The sequence below is a fragment of the Doryrhamphus excisus genome, linkage group LG8, assembly GCF_037039965.1.
Source record: "Doryrhamphus excisus strain RoL-2023G ecotype Guam linkage group LG8, RoL_Dexc_Guam_v1.1, whole genome shotgun sequence".
Lineage (NCBI taxonomy): Eukaryota > Metazoa > Chordata > Actinopteri > Syngnathiformes > Syngnathidae > Doryrhamphus > Doryrhamphus excisus.
Genome location: NC_136364.1, coordinates 16,931,553 through 16,947,872, shown reverse-complemented (window position 1 = coordinate 16,947,872; position 16,320 = coordinate 16,931,553). Strand labels below are relative to the sequence as shown.

Genomic DNA, 16,320 nt, shown 5'->3' with positions numbered 1-16,320 from the left:
ATCTCTGTTATCATTACAATGACTAAATTATATGAATCGCAATTTTTTTTTGCAGGATTCGAACCTATGAGCATGAATCTATGTGGGGGAAGGCTCTGACCTCATACGATCTTCACTCTACGCTGCCTGACATCACGCGACAAGTGGGAATTGTGCAGGCAGGTTAAATACACATTTTCTTTGTTTTTATTAAGGTCACAGTTGAGCTGGAGCTTAGCCTAATATTTTTGCCTACATTCAAATCAAATCAACTTTATTTGTGTAGCACTTTTCCTGCAAAGACATGCAACACAAAGTGCTTTACAGAATTAAAACAATTACCACAATTAAAAGGATTTTAACATAACACTGGAGTTAAAAGCTGAAGACTAAGAGCGTAAAATAGGACTAAAAAGATAAAAAAACATAACACTGGAGTTAAAAGCTGAAGACTAAGAGCGTAAAATAGGACTAAAAAGATAAAAAAACATAACACTGGAGTTAAAAGCTGAAGACTAAGAGCGTAAAATAGGACTAAAAAGATAAAAAAACATAACACTGGAGTTAAAAGCTGAAGACTAAGAGCATAAAATAGGACTAAAAAGATAAAAAAACATAACACTGGAGTTAAAAGCTGAAGACTAAGTGCATAAAATAGGACTAAAAAGATAAAAACATAACACTGGAGTTAAAAGCTGAAGACTAAGAGCATAAAATAGGACTAAAAAGATAAAAAAACATAACACTGGAGTTAAAAGCTGAAGACTAAGTGCATAAAATAGGACTAAAAAGATAAGAAAACATAACACTGGAGTTAAAAGCTGAAGACTAAGAGCGTAAAATAGGACTAAAAAGATAAAAACATAACACTGGAGTTAAAAGCTGAAGACTAAGAGCGTAAAATAGGACTAAAAAGATAAAAACATAACACTGGAGTTAAAAGCTGAAGACTAAGAGCGTAAAATAGGACTAAAAAGATAAAAAAACATAACACTGGAGTTAAAAGCTGAAGACTAAGCATAAAATAGGACTAAAAAAATAAAAACATAACACTGGAGTTAAAAGCTGAAGACTAAGAGCATAAAATAGGACTAAAAAGATGAAAAAACATAACACTGGAGTTAAAAGCTGAAGACTTAAAAGCATAAAATAGGACTAAAAAGATAAAAACGTAACACTGGAGTTAAAAGCTGAAGACTAAGAGCGTAAAATAGGACTAAAAAGATAAAAAAACATAACACTGGAGTTAAAAGCTGAAGACTAAGAGCGTAAAATAGGACTAAAAAGATAAAAAACATAACACTGGAGTTAAAAGCTGAAGACTAAGAGCGTAAAATAGGACTAAAAAGATAAAAAACATAACACTGGAGTTAAAAGCTGAAGACTAAGTGCATAAAATAGGACTAAAAAGATAAAAAAACATAACACTGGAGTTAAAAGCTGAAGACTAAGAGCATAAAATAGGACTAAAAAGATAAAAAAACATAACACTGGAGTTAAAAGCTGAAGACTAAGAGCATAAAATAGGACTAAAAAGATAAAAACATAACACTGGAGTTAAAAGCTGAAAACTAAGAGCATAAAATAGGACTAAAAAGATAAAAACGTAACACTGGAGTTAAAAGCTGAAGACTAAGAGCATAAAATAGGACTAAAAAGATAAAAACATAAGAAAAGTTTAAAAATATGAGTTAAAAGCCTGATTAAAAAGGTGTGTCTTCAATCTTTTTTTAAAAATATCAACAGTCTCTGCAGTCCTGGGGCTCTCCGGCAGGCTGTTCCACAGGTGGGGGCCATAGTGGCTAAATTCTGCCTCACCGTGGGTTTTAGTTCTGGGTTTTGGTATAGCTAAAAGGCCAGTGCCGGAGGACCGCAGGGTCCGCGGGGGTTGATATGGTAAAAGCAGAGCAAGACCATTAAGACATTTTAAAAACCAGTAAGAGAATCTTAAAATCGATCCTGAAGCGGACGGGGAGCCAATGTAGCGACTTTAAAACCGGTGTAATGTGCTCCGGCCCTCTGGTCCTCGTCAGCACACGTGCGGCTGAGTTCTGTAATAATTGGAGATTTAAAATACTTTTTTTTTTGGGAAGACCACAGAGCAGGGCATTACAGTAATCTAAACCAGTGATTTTCAACCACTGTGCCACGGCACACTAGTGTACCTTGAGAAACCGTCAGGTGTGCCGTGAGGAATTATCCAGTATGACTTTTTATAATTAACATTTATTAATCATCATTTGCAAATATTATGTCAATAGCCATTATGTCAATAGTATACATGGACCCAAATATTCCAATTGCATTTGGTTTATTTGCTCAAACGGAAAGAATTGAACAGGGTTGGAATATTCCTTTCCCCAATCCGATTGAGGTATCTTGTACCCGCTCAAATGGAAATTTGTCAGCGTGCCGCCTTCTTCATGGTGTTTTTCTTCTTCTGTTGTTTATTGGCGGTTGGCAAGCAGCTTTCGTGTGCATTAGCGCCATCTGTGGAACAGAATCTAAACCCTTCTATACGCCATTCACAAGTCCAGTTTTATTAAAAAAGAAAATATATATCTACGTATATAAAACATGTCCTGAGTTTAATTATAAAATATTATCAAAATTGAATTTGTTCTTTTCCTGTTTAAATTTATCCCGGGTGCGTTCTTTCAGTGCATGCTCAGATATGACGTAACACGCAGATCCAGACGTTCTTCACTTTTAAAAATGGAGGCCAGCAATCGGCACTGGACTAAGCAAAAACTGGCAATACGGAGTTATTCCAACAAGTGAAAGAAAAACTTGGGGAAGCCGGTATCACGTGATGTTGATGTTTACGTTTAACTGGGCATGCCCCATTGACTATTTTGTTTGATTTTCACGGTGCATGTATAGACAAGAGATTGGAATATTCCTTTCCATGGATACCATTGTTTCCCAAAAGGTCATTCGGAAAGAGGAAAAACTCATCATGTAAAAACGTGGCTACAGTCGAGTGTCTGTGGTGTAAAGACTGGCAGAGCAATGTAATATCGGTCCGTGTGGCAACACCTACCTTGTTCCTCCGAAAGACTTATTGATGCACGTGATATTTTGTAACATTTTTGGTTAGTGGTGTGCCACAAGATTTTTCCAATGTAAAAAACGTGCCGTGGCTCAAAAAAGGTTGAAAATCACTGATCTAAACGACAGGATATAAAAGCATGCATTAGCACCTCCGTACTGGCCTGATATTGTTTATATTTTTTTTTTGCAGGGTTTGCTGAACTTCGGTTTGAGTAGCATTCTTACCACCTATATGAGGGGTCTGGAGAGCGAAGGGGTGGAGTTGGGAGCTGAGCTTCGAGAGCTCCGTTTCCAAGCTGCCTGGAGAATAACTCAGTGGGACTGTGATCTGTCTGAGACGTGAGGAACCTCGGTTAACAATTATTATCCTATAATACTCATTTATGTTTAATCGAATTTGTTTCCTCAGGTTTGACAAATGCAAACCAGGCTTCCACGAGTCTATGTTCTGCGCCTTCCAATCATTGAGAGACAATGACTTCTCCATGTTTGATTGTACTCTCAAACAGGCCAGGTGAGATGGTTTTGCAGACATTACCATAGCGCAACATCAGGTGGTTAAAGATTTTTTCTACACAGGAATAGAGAAGTAGAGGAGTTGTGTAAAGGCAATCTGGAGGCTGTGTCCTCCTTGTACCCTGCCCTGAGGAATTTATGCAGCATCAGGGAGCTTGAGAGCGCCAAGCTGCTTTTCTCAAGGTGATGACAGAACATCACTTATAAGATAACTGCTTTTTTAATACTAATAATGTATATGACCATTAGACCCTTCTCAGATGTGACTGTGAAGGATTTATGTAACCAGTGGAGGCAGCACTCGCAACTTCTGGCTGACAGCGACTTTGCTTTGGTGGAGCCCATTCTGGCCGTTCGTACCGTGTCCCACAGCACGCTGATGTCCAAGGCAGTGGACGCCGACTGTAGCCAGTATCTCAGCTCTGTACTCACCGAGCACCTATTGGAGATTTGCAGGCTGGCTCGGAAAGCTGGAAATACACAGGTAGCGTTGACACAAACATTTTGAGTGGTTTTTTTTTTCAACCCTTTTTTTGAGCCACGGCATGTTTTTTTTTTTTACGTTGGAAAGATTTTGCGGCACACCAATAACCAATGCTTCTTTCAGCTTTTTTGTCTGATTACGGACTCACCACAGCAGATCCTTTTGATCATGCATACTCATTTAAACCAACAATGTTACCTCTCACGTGCATCACTAAGTCTATTTAGAGCAGTGATTTTCAACAACTGTGCCGCGGCACACAAGTGTGCCGTGAGAAATCGTCAGGTGTGCCGTGAGGAATTATTCATTCATTCATTCAGTTTCTACCGCTTTTTCCTCACGAGGGTCGCGGGGGGTGCTGGAGCCTATCCCAGCTGTCTTTGGGCGTGAGGCGGGGTACACCCTGGACTGGTGGCCAGCCAATCACAGGGCACATATAGACAAACAACCATTCACACTCACATTCATACCTATGGACAATTTGGAGTCGCCAATTAACCTAGCATGTTTTTGGAATGTGGGAGGAAACCGGAGTACCCGGAGAAAACCCACGCATGCACGGGGAGAACATGCAAACTCCACACAGAGATGCCCGAGGGTGGAATTGAACCCTGGTCTCCTAGCTGTGAGGTCTGCGCGCTAACCACTAGACCGCCGTGCCGCCAGGAATTATTCAATATGACTTTTTTAATTAACATGTATTAATAATTTTCTGCAAATATTATGTCATTGTCACGTGTCATTGGTGTAAAGACTGGCAGAGCAATGTAATATTCGTGCGTGTGGCAACACGTAGCTGATTGCCTCGTTCCTCTAATTAGACTTAGTGAGAGGTAGTGGTGACATTTTGTAATATTGTTGTTTAAATTTGTATGCGGATCAAAACAATCTGCTGTGGCGAGTCCATAATCAGAAACAAGTTGAAAGAAGCAAATAATGTTGGTTATTGGTGTGCCGCAAAATCTTTCCAACGTAAAAAAAAACGTGCCGTGACTCAAAAAAGGTTGAAAAACACTGTATTAGAGGAACGAGGCAATCAGCTACGTGTTGCCACACGCACGAATATTACATTGCTTTGCCAGTCTTTACACTAATGACACTCGACAATGACATAATATTAGCAGAAAATTATTAATACATGTTAATTAAAAAAGTCATATTAAATAATTCCTCACGGCACACCTGACGATTTCTTGAAAATCACTATGTTATACCACCTCACCAAGTTACATACTCATTAGCATCAGTAATAGCAGAGTCAGGGAGATTTAATGATTGATGTTTCGTGTTGGAATATGACCTATTATTGTTGAAATCGTACTGAAAGACACGTCATGTAGTATTCCGGTCACTAGGTGTCAGTAATGTCACATTGATGACACTTTGGCTGCAAAGTCTGACTTGACAGAGTCAAAAAAGTTACAAAAACCAATGATAAATCCACATTCACAGTAACGGGTTTTCACCAGTGGACCATGCAGGGATTGGAACATGAACATCAATGAAATCGTCAAGATTAAACACTCTTAATGTACAAAAATAATCATCAAAGTTATTGTTTTTCATTTTTATTCATGTACACCCTATGAAAATTGATGTACACTTTGGGAACCCAGGGTGTAGACCAAGCCAGCGGTACCATAGGACTGGGACAAATGTCATAGTAAGGATGGACAATAGGCTGATATTGATCTTTTTTTTTTTAAATTCCATGCGATCAACCCACATTATGTTTGATATACTACAAAAATGGTAATGTGTTCGTTACTATGTCTTATTATCACTTATCATGTCGACTAAATTATGCAATAGGAGTATAAAGACAACAATAGGGGTGTTATTTCATGTCTACAGGGCTCTAATAATGTTAAAAGCCATTTTCAAAAGGTTCTAAACAGTTTTCTATGCTCTAACTCCCAAAATATTCTATTTATTATAATTATTATTATTGTTATGATTGAATGCTATTTTGCAGGAATGTACTCAGTCATGTCTGTAAACCAGGGGTCTCAAACTCAATTTATTTTACAGGTCTGGGTGAGACTGTGCCGCATCAGGTTTTCCAAAAAAAAAAAAAAAACGCATTTATTAAAAACAAAAAAAAAATTTAAACTTCGCTTTGGTTCCAATTTTCTACAATAAAAGCTCTGATAAAACATTCCACTGTTCTCAAATATCTTACTTTTTATTTTTCTACACAAAATAAGATGAAAAATAAATAAACAAATCAAGAATAAAGAAAATCAATCAATCAGTAATAAATAAATAGAATAATAATAAAACGGCAAATAATAAAAACTTAAGAAACCACATATAGTTGGTGGGTAGACAAATTATTTTTTTCTGATTAAAATTAACAAAGCATTATTAGAGCCCTGTAGACATGACAAAACACGACTATAGTCACATTTATACTCTTTTTATTTACAACATATTGCGCAACTGCAGGGTCTTGAGACACATGCTAACTCGCAAACTAGAGAGCTAGCGACCTAAACGGTAGCCTTCAAGTTATTTCCTTTTAAACTTAAATAGCCAAAAACTTACCACTTCCACACGGATAGGGAGGATAACTATTAACAGTTATTTAACCTTTAACATGAACATTAAAAAAAAACGTAATAATTTTTTCTGGGTACATGATACCATACAGCATCCATATCAAACTTGCGCGGGCCGCACTAACATTAAACTTTCATATCAAGGCGGGGGCCTCAAACTAGTGTCCTGCGGGCCGCGTGTTTGAGACCCCTGCTGTAAACAATTAACCATAATAAACCGTGATAACTGTACAGTGCTGTACTCACTTATGAAAGTGAACATATCTTTGCAATGTTTGAACCCCTGCGTCCAGCTGGCAGAGCGGGCAGTTTTACAAATGAAGCAACATGGAGTCGGAGAACCACAGGCATTATCACCTGTATCACCATGGCAACTGGAAGAGGCCCAAGTGTTCTGGGCAAAAAGAGAACACGGTCTGGCTTTGGGCCTGCTGAGGCAGATGATTTACAATCTTGAGGATAAGGTGAGACATAAAAACAAAATGTCTCCTCTGTTGTCACATCCCAAGACAAAATAGTCTCTTGTGGGTTTTGCGGTGTCTGTCGAACAGGTAGACTTCAATCCTTCCCTGTCTCCAGTCTTCACCGAGTGTCTCAGGCTCTGTGGTAACTGGCTGGCTGAAACATGCCAGGAAAGTCCTGGAGTCATTTTGGAAAAGTACCTCGAACGGGTATAAGAACCTTATCTGTGTACTTTTATTCAGAGAAAATATCAGTACTGTAGCATTTGTAGCACTTTTTAAAATTTAAAGCTGACATCTAGATGTTTTCTTCTAGGCTGTAGAAATAATTAAGAGGGAATCCAGAGTTCAAGACGCCCGGTTGCAAAGTCAGAGAACTGAAGCCTTCCTGTCACTCGCACGATTTTCCGACGGCCAGTACCAGAGCATCGACAAATACATGACTTCCTCCGAGTTTGAGAACAAACAGGCATTGTTGGAGAAGGCGAAAGAAGAGGTGGACCTGATGAAAGAGCGTCAAGTGTTGTCCAACAGGTTTGCATTTAAAAAAAAAAAAAAGGTTTTATTTATTTATTCATACATTTTTAAGTGTTTTGTTCATTAGTTTGCAGGGTTAGGCAAAAACTGAACCATTTCATTTTAATTACATTTTGCTGAAGAGCAGTATAGAAGGTGAGGATGCATTATTTTAATCAATTACACTAGAGAAGACTAAACTAGTGTTCAATATGCAGTTGTTCCTGCTGCCAGTTATACATAAAGATTAAACCCCACCATGCGTAATAGAAACAACCAGAATGACTCCACATAATATGAGCTGGAAACCTCATATTAAAAATATACAACATAAGGCGACCAGAAATATTTCAGTATTGAACAAAGCAAAATTTGTTCTCAATCAGAAATCACTCCACGCTTTTTATTGCTCTCTGGTTCTACCATATCTTACTTATTGTGTGGAAATATGGCCTAATAACTATAAAAAAACAATCTTCACTCGCTAAATGTACTGCAAAAAAGGTCAGTAAGGATAATTCATAATGCCGCCTACAGAGAACATACTAACTCCTTATTTCCAAAATCACAAATACTTAAACTTAATCTTCAAACAGCTAAAATAATGCATAAGGCTGAAAAATAACCAATTAGCTAAAAATGTCATCCAATACTTCTCTACAAGAGAGGAGAAATATGATCTCAGGGAAGAACTACATTTGAAACACTTATATGCTAGGACTACGTTAAAAAGCCATAGCATTTCAGTATGTGGAATCAAACTATGGAATGGATTGAGTAAGGAACTCAAACAATGCACAACGATGAGCCAATTCAAGAAACAATACAAGCAGTTGATGTTTGCTAAATACAAGGATGAAGAGTCTTGAACCAGTCATGATGTGCTATATATATCACTATATTGACACTTACTATGGTGCCCATTATGTCATTGGATGGTTATATCACCTCGTACTTCGGTATGTGACAAAAATAAAAATAAAATAAATAAATTATTAAAAATGAATAAATATATAATATTATAAAATATAATTAAATTTAATCATTTTAATAATTACATTTAAAAAATACTAAAAAAAAATTATGAAAGCAGGAAGTGGACAAATGTAACAGTTACTGATTGTAAAAGTACCAGATGGAGGGGTAGGATTTAATAAGCTTTGCTTCTTCCTACTCCTTTTGGACATGTGGAACTGTGAACTGATTATGGGATGCATTCAATTGTAATCTGATGCATGTTCAAATGAAATAAAACCATTACCATTACATAATCCCCAAAAAAACACGGTGTGCCAACTTGCAACTTGAATGCATCAGAAGCGTTTCCAGTATGTTATCACGTATTTCCATGTTACATGAATGCTCTGCGTGAATCCAGGTATACAATAAAGGTTCAAAGAGAGCTGGAGCTCGACGAGAAGGCCCTTTCTAACCTGCAAGCGGACAGACAACGCTTCCTGTGCAAGGCGGTGGAGAACTACATCCAGTGTCTCCAGCAAGGTGAGGAGCACGACACCTGGGTGTTCCGCCTGGCGTCGCTCTGGCTGGAAAATGCAGACGTTAAAGCCGTCAATGACATGATGAAGGTTTGTGAGTCGCATTGGGAGCGTTGTGTTTCTATTACGAGTTTGTAGTAATAAATTGGACTTTATGTGTTGTAGAAAGGAGTGAAGACGATCCCCTCCTACAAGTTTCTGCCTCTTATGTATCAGCTGGCTGCTCGCATGGGAACCAAGATGGCGAGCGGCAACGGAGAGGATGCGGGCTTCCATGACGTCCTCAGTGAGGTGAGATATTACTTTGTCTGCAGCAGATGACACGTTATATGGTATTCCTATATGTTACTATACTTATTGTGTCTCCTCACAGTTGATCTACCGCGCTTGTCTGGAGCATCCTCATCACACTCTGTTCATCATCTTTGCACTGGTCAACGCCAAAAAGGATGAAACTTTTTGTAGAAGCCGGTTGCCAAAAACTGCTCAGAGGCAGTCATCACCCTTTGACATGGTAGGATGGAAAAAAACAGCTTTAAATACACAAATACTGTCATTATATTTAGGACTCTTATTTACCTAAACCACAAAAGCGACGAGCATTAATAGAAAGCTGGCCTGGATAAATTTGTAGTACATGAAAAAATTTTTTGTTGATGTTTTGCTTTGCAGGAGCGTTCAAATGTAGCTCAGAAGATCATCTGCGCAGTGAGGAAAAAGAAAAGCGAGATGATTCGTGGGATTGAGCGACTGTGTGACGCTTACATCACACTGGCTTATATGGACGCCAGCAGACACAAGATGGAGAAGAGTGAGTAAAGAATTGTTACTCACTATTTACTAGTGTGTGGTGGTACTGTAACTACAAAAGACCGCATGGATTGTGTTTTGTTATTCATTAAAAGAGGCCATTCCCATTCCTGCGGATCAGCCCATTCTACAAATCAAGGACCTGGATGAGGTCGCCATCCCCACAGTTGACATCAAGGTGCTCTTATTATCAGCATACAGTGGACTCTCACACGTCAGACACTGCTCATTCTCATTTTTAATTATTTTCTCCCCAGAATACTGGAAATAGAATGAAATATTTGATATCATAACGCCTTTAAATACAATGCAGATGACATTAACAGGAACATTTTAGCAGAGTTAAGTGCAAACATTTGTTGAAAAAGGCACAATTAATAAAATAACAAAAAACTTTATATTGGTAGCAATGGTGACAACACTAATAATGATTATACTTATACATTTGTATATATCTTTTCCAGACCCGACGACGAAAAGTGAATTGTTGACATTTTATATTAATAATTGGAATATTTTTGTAGTTTATTTATATATATATATATATATATATATTATTAATTTTTACATTATTATTTTATTTTATTTTTATTTTTGTTTTATTTTTGTTTTGTTTTATTTTATTTTGTTTTATTTTATTTTATTTTTATTTTATTTTTATTTACATTATATTAATAATTTATATATTATATATTATATTGTATATTTTATTATATTATATTTGTAGTTTGTTATATTTACCAATATTAGAGCCTTGTAGACATGAAGTAACACCCCTATAGTCAGCTTAGAAGGGGTTTAAAACAGAGTGGGTCGAAAAAGGTCAAAGAAGGCAAAAACTTACCAATACTTACTTACCAATTCCACACTAATGGGAGGAGAACGGCTTTTCACACTAACATGCAACCGGCATGGCATGGCTGACTCCATGTCTCAATTACTGACACCTAGTGGCCAGAAGATTATCTATACCTTAAATATTTTTTTTTGCCTAATAATAAACCATCTGTGAAAAAGCGTTAATTTTTAATTAATTACGATTAATCAAACTGTGATACCGTCAATCACATGACATTCAAGATTGTTTATCTACTTTAAAGGTCGATCCATCAGGTCGCTACGATGACGTCGTAACCATCAGATCATTTGTGCCTCACTATCACCTGGTTGGCGGAGTCAACCTGCCCAAAATCATCGACTGTGTTGGCTCGGACGGAAAGAGCAGGAGGCAGCTGGTTAAGGCGGGTGATTGTTTGTTTTGTGTGTGTGTGTGTGTGTGTGTGTGTGTGTGTGTGTGTTTCTTTCAAGCTAATTCAAGACAGGCTTTGATGTCCTGGTCACAAATATGTACAAATGTTTTTTTTCTTTATTTTGTTTTAATCCCATCCACTCATCATTTGAGTGGTGACGTCCGTCTTTTGGCGTCCAGTTAATAATTAATGTTGTTTTTGTGTTCAGACCAACACAAAGTTTGTAGATCACAAATATGCTTTGGCACCTTTTTAATCAACGTGTGTGTGAGTGTGTGTGTGAAAGACTTAAAAGCTAATGATTTACTCTCGGACTCAGACATGATCAAAGTATAATGATATTCTAGTACCGTGTCCGTGTGGAACAGGGCAAGGACGACTTACGGCAAGATGCGGTGATGCAGCAGGTGTTCGGCATGTGCTCCATTTTGCTACAGCGCAACAGCGACACTCGGAAGAGGAAGCTCAACATCAAAACATACAAGGTTCCACATGCTCCCATCGCTGCTTTGTATTATTAACCCTTAGATGCACGAGTGAATGGACCCTACACTCTTCCATAAGTGGGTCAAAAATGACCCATTATATTTAGGACCACACAAGAATGATTTCATGTTAGAAACATCTTCATTTTTCACTTTTTTACATCTTTGAAAAAGAAAATGACCCCGTACAACAATAGAAAATGTGAGGATCCATTGTGTGTTGCATAAAGGTAAGTTAAAAATGTGAATGGCATGATATCAAAAATATGTTTTTTGAGGAATACCTGGAATATGAAATGATAATAATTTTTCATTACGAAGATATTTCAAGAAAACAACCTGACCGGGTCATTTTTGACCCACTTATGGAAGGTTAGGGTAGTAACACAAAAACAAACATTTCTTAAAATGTATAAAAGAGAAGTTAAAAATGTGAATGGCATGATATCAAAAATATGTTTTTTGAGGAATACCTGCAATATGAAATGATAATTTTTTTTTCATTACAAAGATTTTTCAAGAAAACACCCTGACCGGGTCATTTTTGACCCACTTATGGAAGGTTGGGGTAGTAACACAAAAACAAACATTTCTTAAAATGCATAAAAGATAAGTTAAAAATGTCAACGGCATGATATCAAAATATGTTTTTTGAGGAATACCTGGAATATGAAATGATAACAATTTTTCATTACAAAGATATTTCAAGAAAACAACCTGACGGGTCATTTTTGCCCCACTTATGGAAGGTTGGGGTAGTAACACAAAAACAAACATTTCTTAAAATGTATAAAAGATAACTTAAAAATGTGAATGGCATGATATCAAAAATATGTTTTTTGAGGAATACCTGCAATATGAAATGATAATTTTTTTTTCATTACAAAGATATTTCAAGAAAACAACCTGACCGGGTCATTTTTGACCCACTTATGGAAGGTTGGGGTAGTAACACAAAAACAAAAAATTCTTAAAATGCATAAAAGATAAGTTAAAAATGTCAACGGCATGATATCAAAAACATGTTTTTTGAGGAATAACTGGAATATGAAATGATATAATTTTTTCATTACGAAGATATTTTAAGAAAACAACCTGACCGGGTCATTTTTGACCCACTTATGGAAGGTTGGGGTAGTAACACAAAACAAAAATTTCTTAAAATGTATAAAAGATAAGTTAAAAATGTGAATGGCATGATATCAAAAATATGTTTTTTGAGGAATACCTGGAATATGAAATGATAACAATTTTTCATTATGAAGATATTTCAATAAAACACCCTGGTCGGGTCATTTTTGACCCACTTATGCATCTAAGGGTTAAAATAGCACCTTTTCAAACCCTTTTTTTTCAGGTTGTGCCGTTCTCACAGTGCAGTGGGGTTCTAGAATGGTGTTCTGGCACGGTTCCCCTTGGAGAGTTCTTGGTGGATCCCAACAAAGGGGCTCACAAACGCTTCCGACCTCAGGACGCGTCCAACCTTGCCTGCCGGAAGAAGATGATGGTATTGTCAGGCATTGACGTAGCTTGCTAACCTCTTTGCGGTTGCAATCATTTCATCTTTTCATGTCATATTTTTTTTTAATTAACTTTTTCATCTAAGGAGGCGCAGAGGCTGGGCTTTGACGACAAGCTGCAAGCCTACTTGGAGGTATGCAGAAACTTCAAGCCCGTTTTTCGATATTTCTGCATGGAGCGCTTCCTAGACCCGGCAGTATGGATGGAGAAACGTCTGGCCTACACCCGCAGTGTGGCCACCTCCTCTATAGGTATTCTCCTAAAAAAAACAAAAAAAAAAACACCCATGCAGCACACCATCATGCTCCAACAAATATTGTCCAACCTGTCTCCGCATGAGGGAACATTTGTCCTTTTGTTTGAGGCATTCCTGGCTATGTCCACTCAAATACAAGCACATTGTTTAACCTCTTGTTCAAAGGCAAACACTATGGTAGGTCTCTTTAAAACTTCACTTTTAAGGCAGTTCTGTTCAAGGATAGAATTTATTGCAATTTTGATTGGCTTTATTTGTTCAGTTTTTAAGGTCCCATATTATAGTATTTTTCAATTATTTTAAAATAAGTCTTTAAGGTTAACACTACAGGAAGTCAGCCATTTCATGCCTGACTTGATAGGAGTAAAAAAAATAAAAAAAAATCTCCTTCCATCCCATGTGGAAGTGGTACATTTTTGACGGGCTTAGCAGTTTACCTCAAATTAATGTAATCTAACCCTGTCTCAGAGGTACTACATTCAGTGTTAGACATGTCATAACACACAGATAGTCACCTTTTCCCTCCTAGTCATCCTTTACAAAAAAAAAATATATATCCTCCCATTCCATGTGGAAGTGGTACATTTTTGACAGGTTAGATTACATTAATTTAAGTTAAACTGCTAAGCCTGTCAAAAATGTACCACTTCCACATGGGATGGGAAGAGAATTTTTTTTTCTTTTTTTTTTAATGTAATCTAACCTGTCAAAAATGTACCACTTCCACATGGGATGGGAGGAGAATTTTTTTTTCTTTTTCTTTTATTGTAATCTAACTTGTCAAAAATGTACCACTTCCACATGGGATGGGAGGATTTTTTTTATTCTTTTTTTTTGTAAAGGATGACTCGGAGGGAAAAGGTGACTATCGGTGTGTTATGACATGTCTAACACTGAATGTGGTACCTCTGAGGCAGGGTTAGATTACATTAATTTGAGGTAAACTGCTAAGCCTGTCAAAGATTTACCACTTCCACATGGGGTGGGAGGAGAATTTTTTTTTCTTTTTTTGTAAAGGATGACTAGGAGGGAAAAGGTGACTATCGGTGTGTTATGACATGTCTAACACTGAATGTGGTACCTCTGAGACAGGGTTAGATTACATTAATTTGAGGTAAACTGCTAAGCCTGTCAAAAATGTACCACTTCCACATGGGATGGGAGGAGATTTTTTTTTTTTACTATCAAGTCAAGCATGAGATTGCTGACTTCATGGCAGTAATGGTTTCGCCAAACATAAGCTATGAGAAAACTCACAACGAAATTATCTCAGCTCACCCTCGGTCATTTTAACAGTAGCTCACTGTAGTGTGAGCACCCATGCTCCAGGAACACATCATTAAAAAGTCAATTTCCCATAACAGGGGACCTTTTACTACTTCCCAACAGATGTTGGGAAAAAAAAAAAAAAATTCCATTCTAGTTTATGTGGTCATTAAAGTATCAGTCATAAATCCACCATGACTAACAAACTCGGTTGGTTGATTCTGTGCGAATAACAGTTGGATACATCGTCGGCCTCGGCGACCGACACATCCAGAACATCCTGATTGACGAGCAGACTGCGGAACTGGTGCACATTGACTTGGGTAAAGCCATTGATAAAAGCAGCTATTTGCTTGTTTGGAGGATCATTTAAGTCTAATCCTCATGAAGTTCCAGAAGTTCCAACACTGTAATCTCTAGTTTTCCTGACCCTGGTTGTGTGCAGGTGTGGCTTTTGAGCAGGGCAAGATTCTACCCACTCCTGAAACCGTCCCCTTTAGACTCTCCAGAGACATTGTGGATGGAATGGGCATCACTGGAGTGGAGGGAGTTTTCAGAAGGTCAGAAGAGTTTGTGACTTATATTCACTTCTTTTCTCTCCCTTTAAATTGCAATAAATACAATTTTCTTTTTTTTTAGATGTTGTGAGAAGACCATGGATGTGATGAGAAGCTCCCAAGAAGCTTTAGTGACCATTGTGGAGGTGGCACACACATTCTTTTTAGTTTCTTTTTTTAGTGGAACATAAGTCATATCAAAACTTTGTGTGTTTCCACATGCAGGTACTGCTCTACGATCCCTTGTTTGACTGGACCATGAACCCTCTGAAAGCGTTCTACCTGCAGCATGACGAGCAGCAGGAGCTCAACGCAACACTCAGTTCCACCATGGGTGGAGACGACATGGACAACCATCGTAAATCCAGGTTCTGACTGCTCTTTTTTCACAAAAAAACTCAAAATATTGAATATATGAACTCAAATATTTTCTACGTACATAAAAGACATATCTCTATCAAATACGTGGCACATCAAAACGCTAATTAGAGCATCATAATAAAATATAATTCAAGAAAACAACCTGACTGGGTCATTTTTGACCTACTTTTGGAAGGTTGGGGTAGTAACACAAAAAGTAAAATTTCTTAAAATGTATAAAAGATAAGTTAAAAATGTGAACGGCATGATATCAAAAATATGTTTTTTGAGGAATACCTGGAATATGAAATGATAACAAAATATAACGCAGATCTTTTGTCCACAGTGACAGCCAGAACTTCAACAAAGTGGCGGAACGAGTGCTGCTGCGACTTCAGGAGAAGCTCAAAGGAGTGGAGGGGGGCACCGTGCTCAGTGTGAACGGCCAGGTCAACCTTCTCATCCAACAGGCCATGGACCCCAAAAACCTTAGTAGACTCTTCCCGGGCTGGCAAGCCTGGGTGTAGAAGGAACATCTGAATTCTTGTGTACTTGTATATTTATTGTTTTGAGTCCAATGAAAATAGGTTTTATGTGCCATTGATTTGGTTCTCCATTGATGTTCTTTCTTTTTGCTTCACCAATACTCCTAATATTGTATTAAATCAAATTGTGGGGAAAATATGCACACTTTGTACCATAGATTTTGCATTGTGCACTCAAGTCCCAGCATTGTTTAACTTGAGTG

The 16,320-nt window shown here is 37.5% G+C and overlaps 1 protein-coding gene across 1 annotated transcript in view; it reads left to right on the top strand.

Moving 5' to 3' along the window:
- Positions 1–16,176, top strand: part of atm (ATM serine/threonine kinase) — a 34,643-nt gene extending 18,467 nt beyond the window's left edge. Inside the window, exons 42-63 of the mRNA XM_058079725.2 lie at positions 56–158; positions 3,224–3,372; positions 3,443–3,547; positions 3,613–3,732; positions 3,799–4,033; positions 6,888–7,058; positions 7,146–7,265; positions 7,372–7,589; positions 8,950–9,157; positions 9,233–9,358; positions 9,441–9,581; positions 9,740–9,878; positions 9,973–10,055; positions 10,978–11,118; positions 11,496–11,612; positions 12,970–13,119; positions 13,219–13,384; positions 14,892–14,978; positions 15,101–15,215; positions 15,295–15,358; positions 15,438–15,580; positions 15,919–16,176. Coding sequence (XP_057935708.2) covers positions 56–158; positions 3,224–3,372; positions 3,443–3,547; positions 3,613–3,732; positions 3,799–4,033; positions 6,888–7,058; positions 7,146–7,265; positions 7,372–7,589; positions 8,950–9,157; positions 9,233–9,358; positions 9,441–9,581; positions 9,740–9,878; positions 9,973–10,055; positions 10,978–11,118; positions 11,496–11,612; positions 12,970–13,119; positions 13,219–13,384; positions 14,892–14,978; positions 15,101–15,215; positions 15,295–15,358; positions 15,438–15,580; positions 15,919–16,099 — 3,082 coding nt within the window. The 3' untranslated portion in view covers positions 16,100–16,176. The remainder of the gene's footprint in view (positions 1–55; positions 159–3,223; positions 3,373–3,442; positions 3,548–3,612; positions 3,733–3,798; positions 4,034–6,887; positions 7,059–7,145; positions 7,266–7,371; positions 7,590–8,949; positions 9,158–9,232; positions 9,359–9,440; positions 9,582–9,739; positions 9,879–9,972; positions 10,056–10,977; positions 11,119–11,495; positions 11,613–12,969; positions 13,120–13,218; positions 13,385–14,891; positions 14,979–15,100; positions 15,216–15,294; positions 15,359–15,437; positions 15,581–15,918) is intronic.
- The last annotated feature ends 144 nt before the right edge of the window (positions 16,177–16,320 follow it).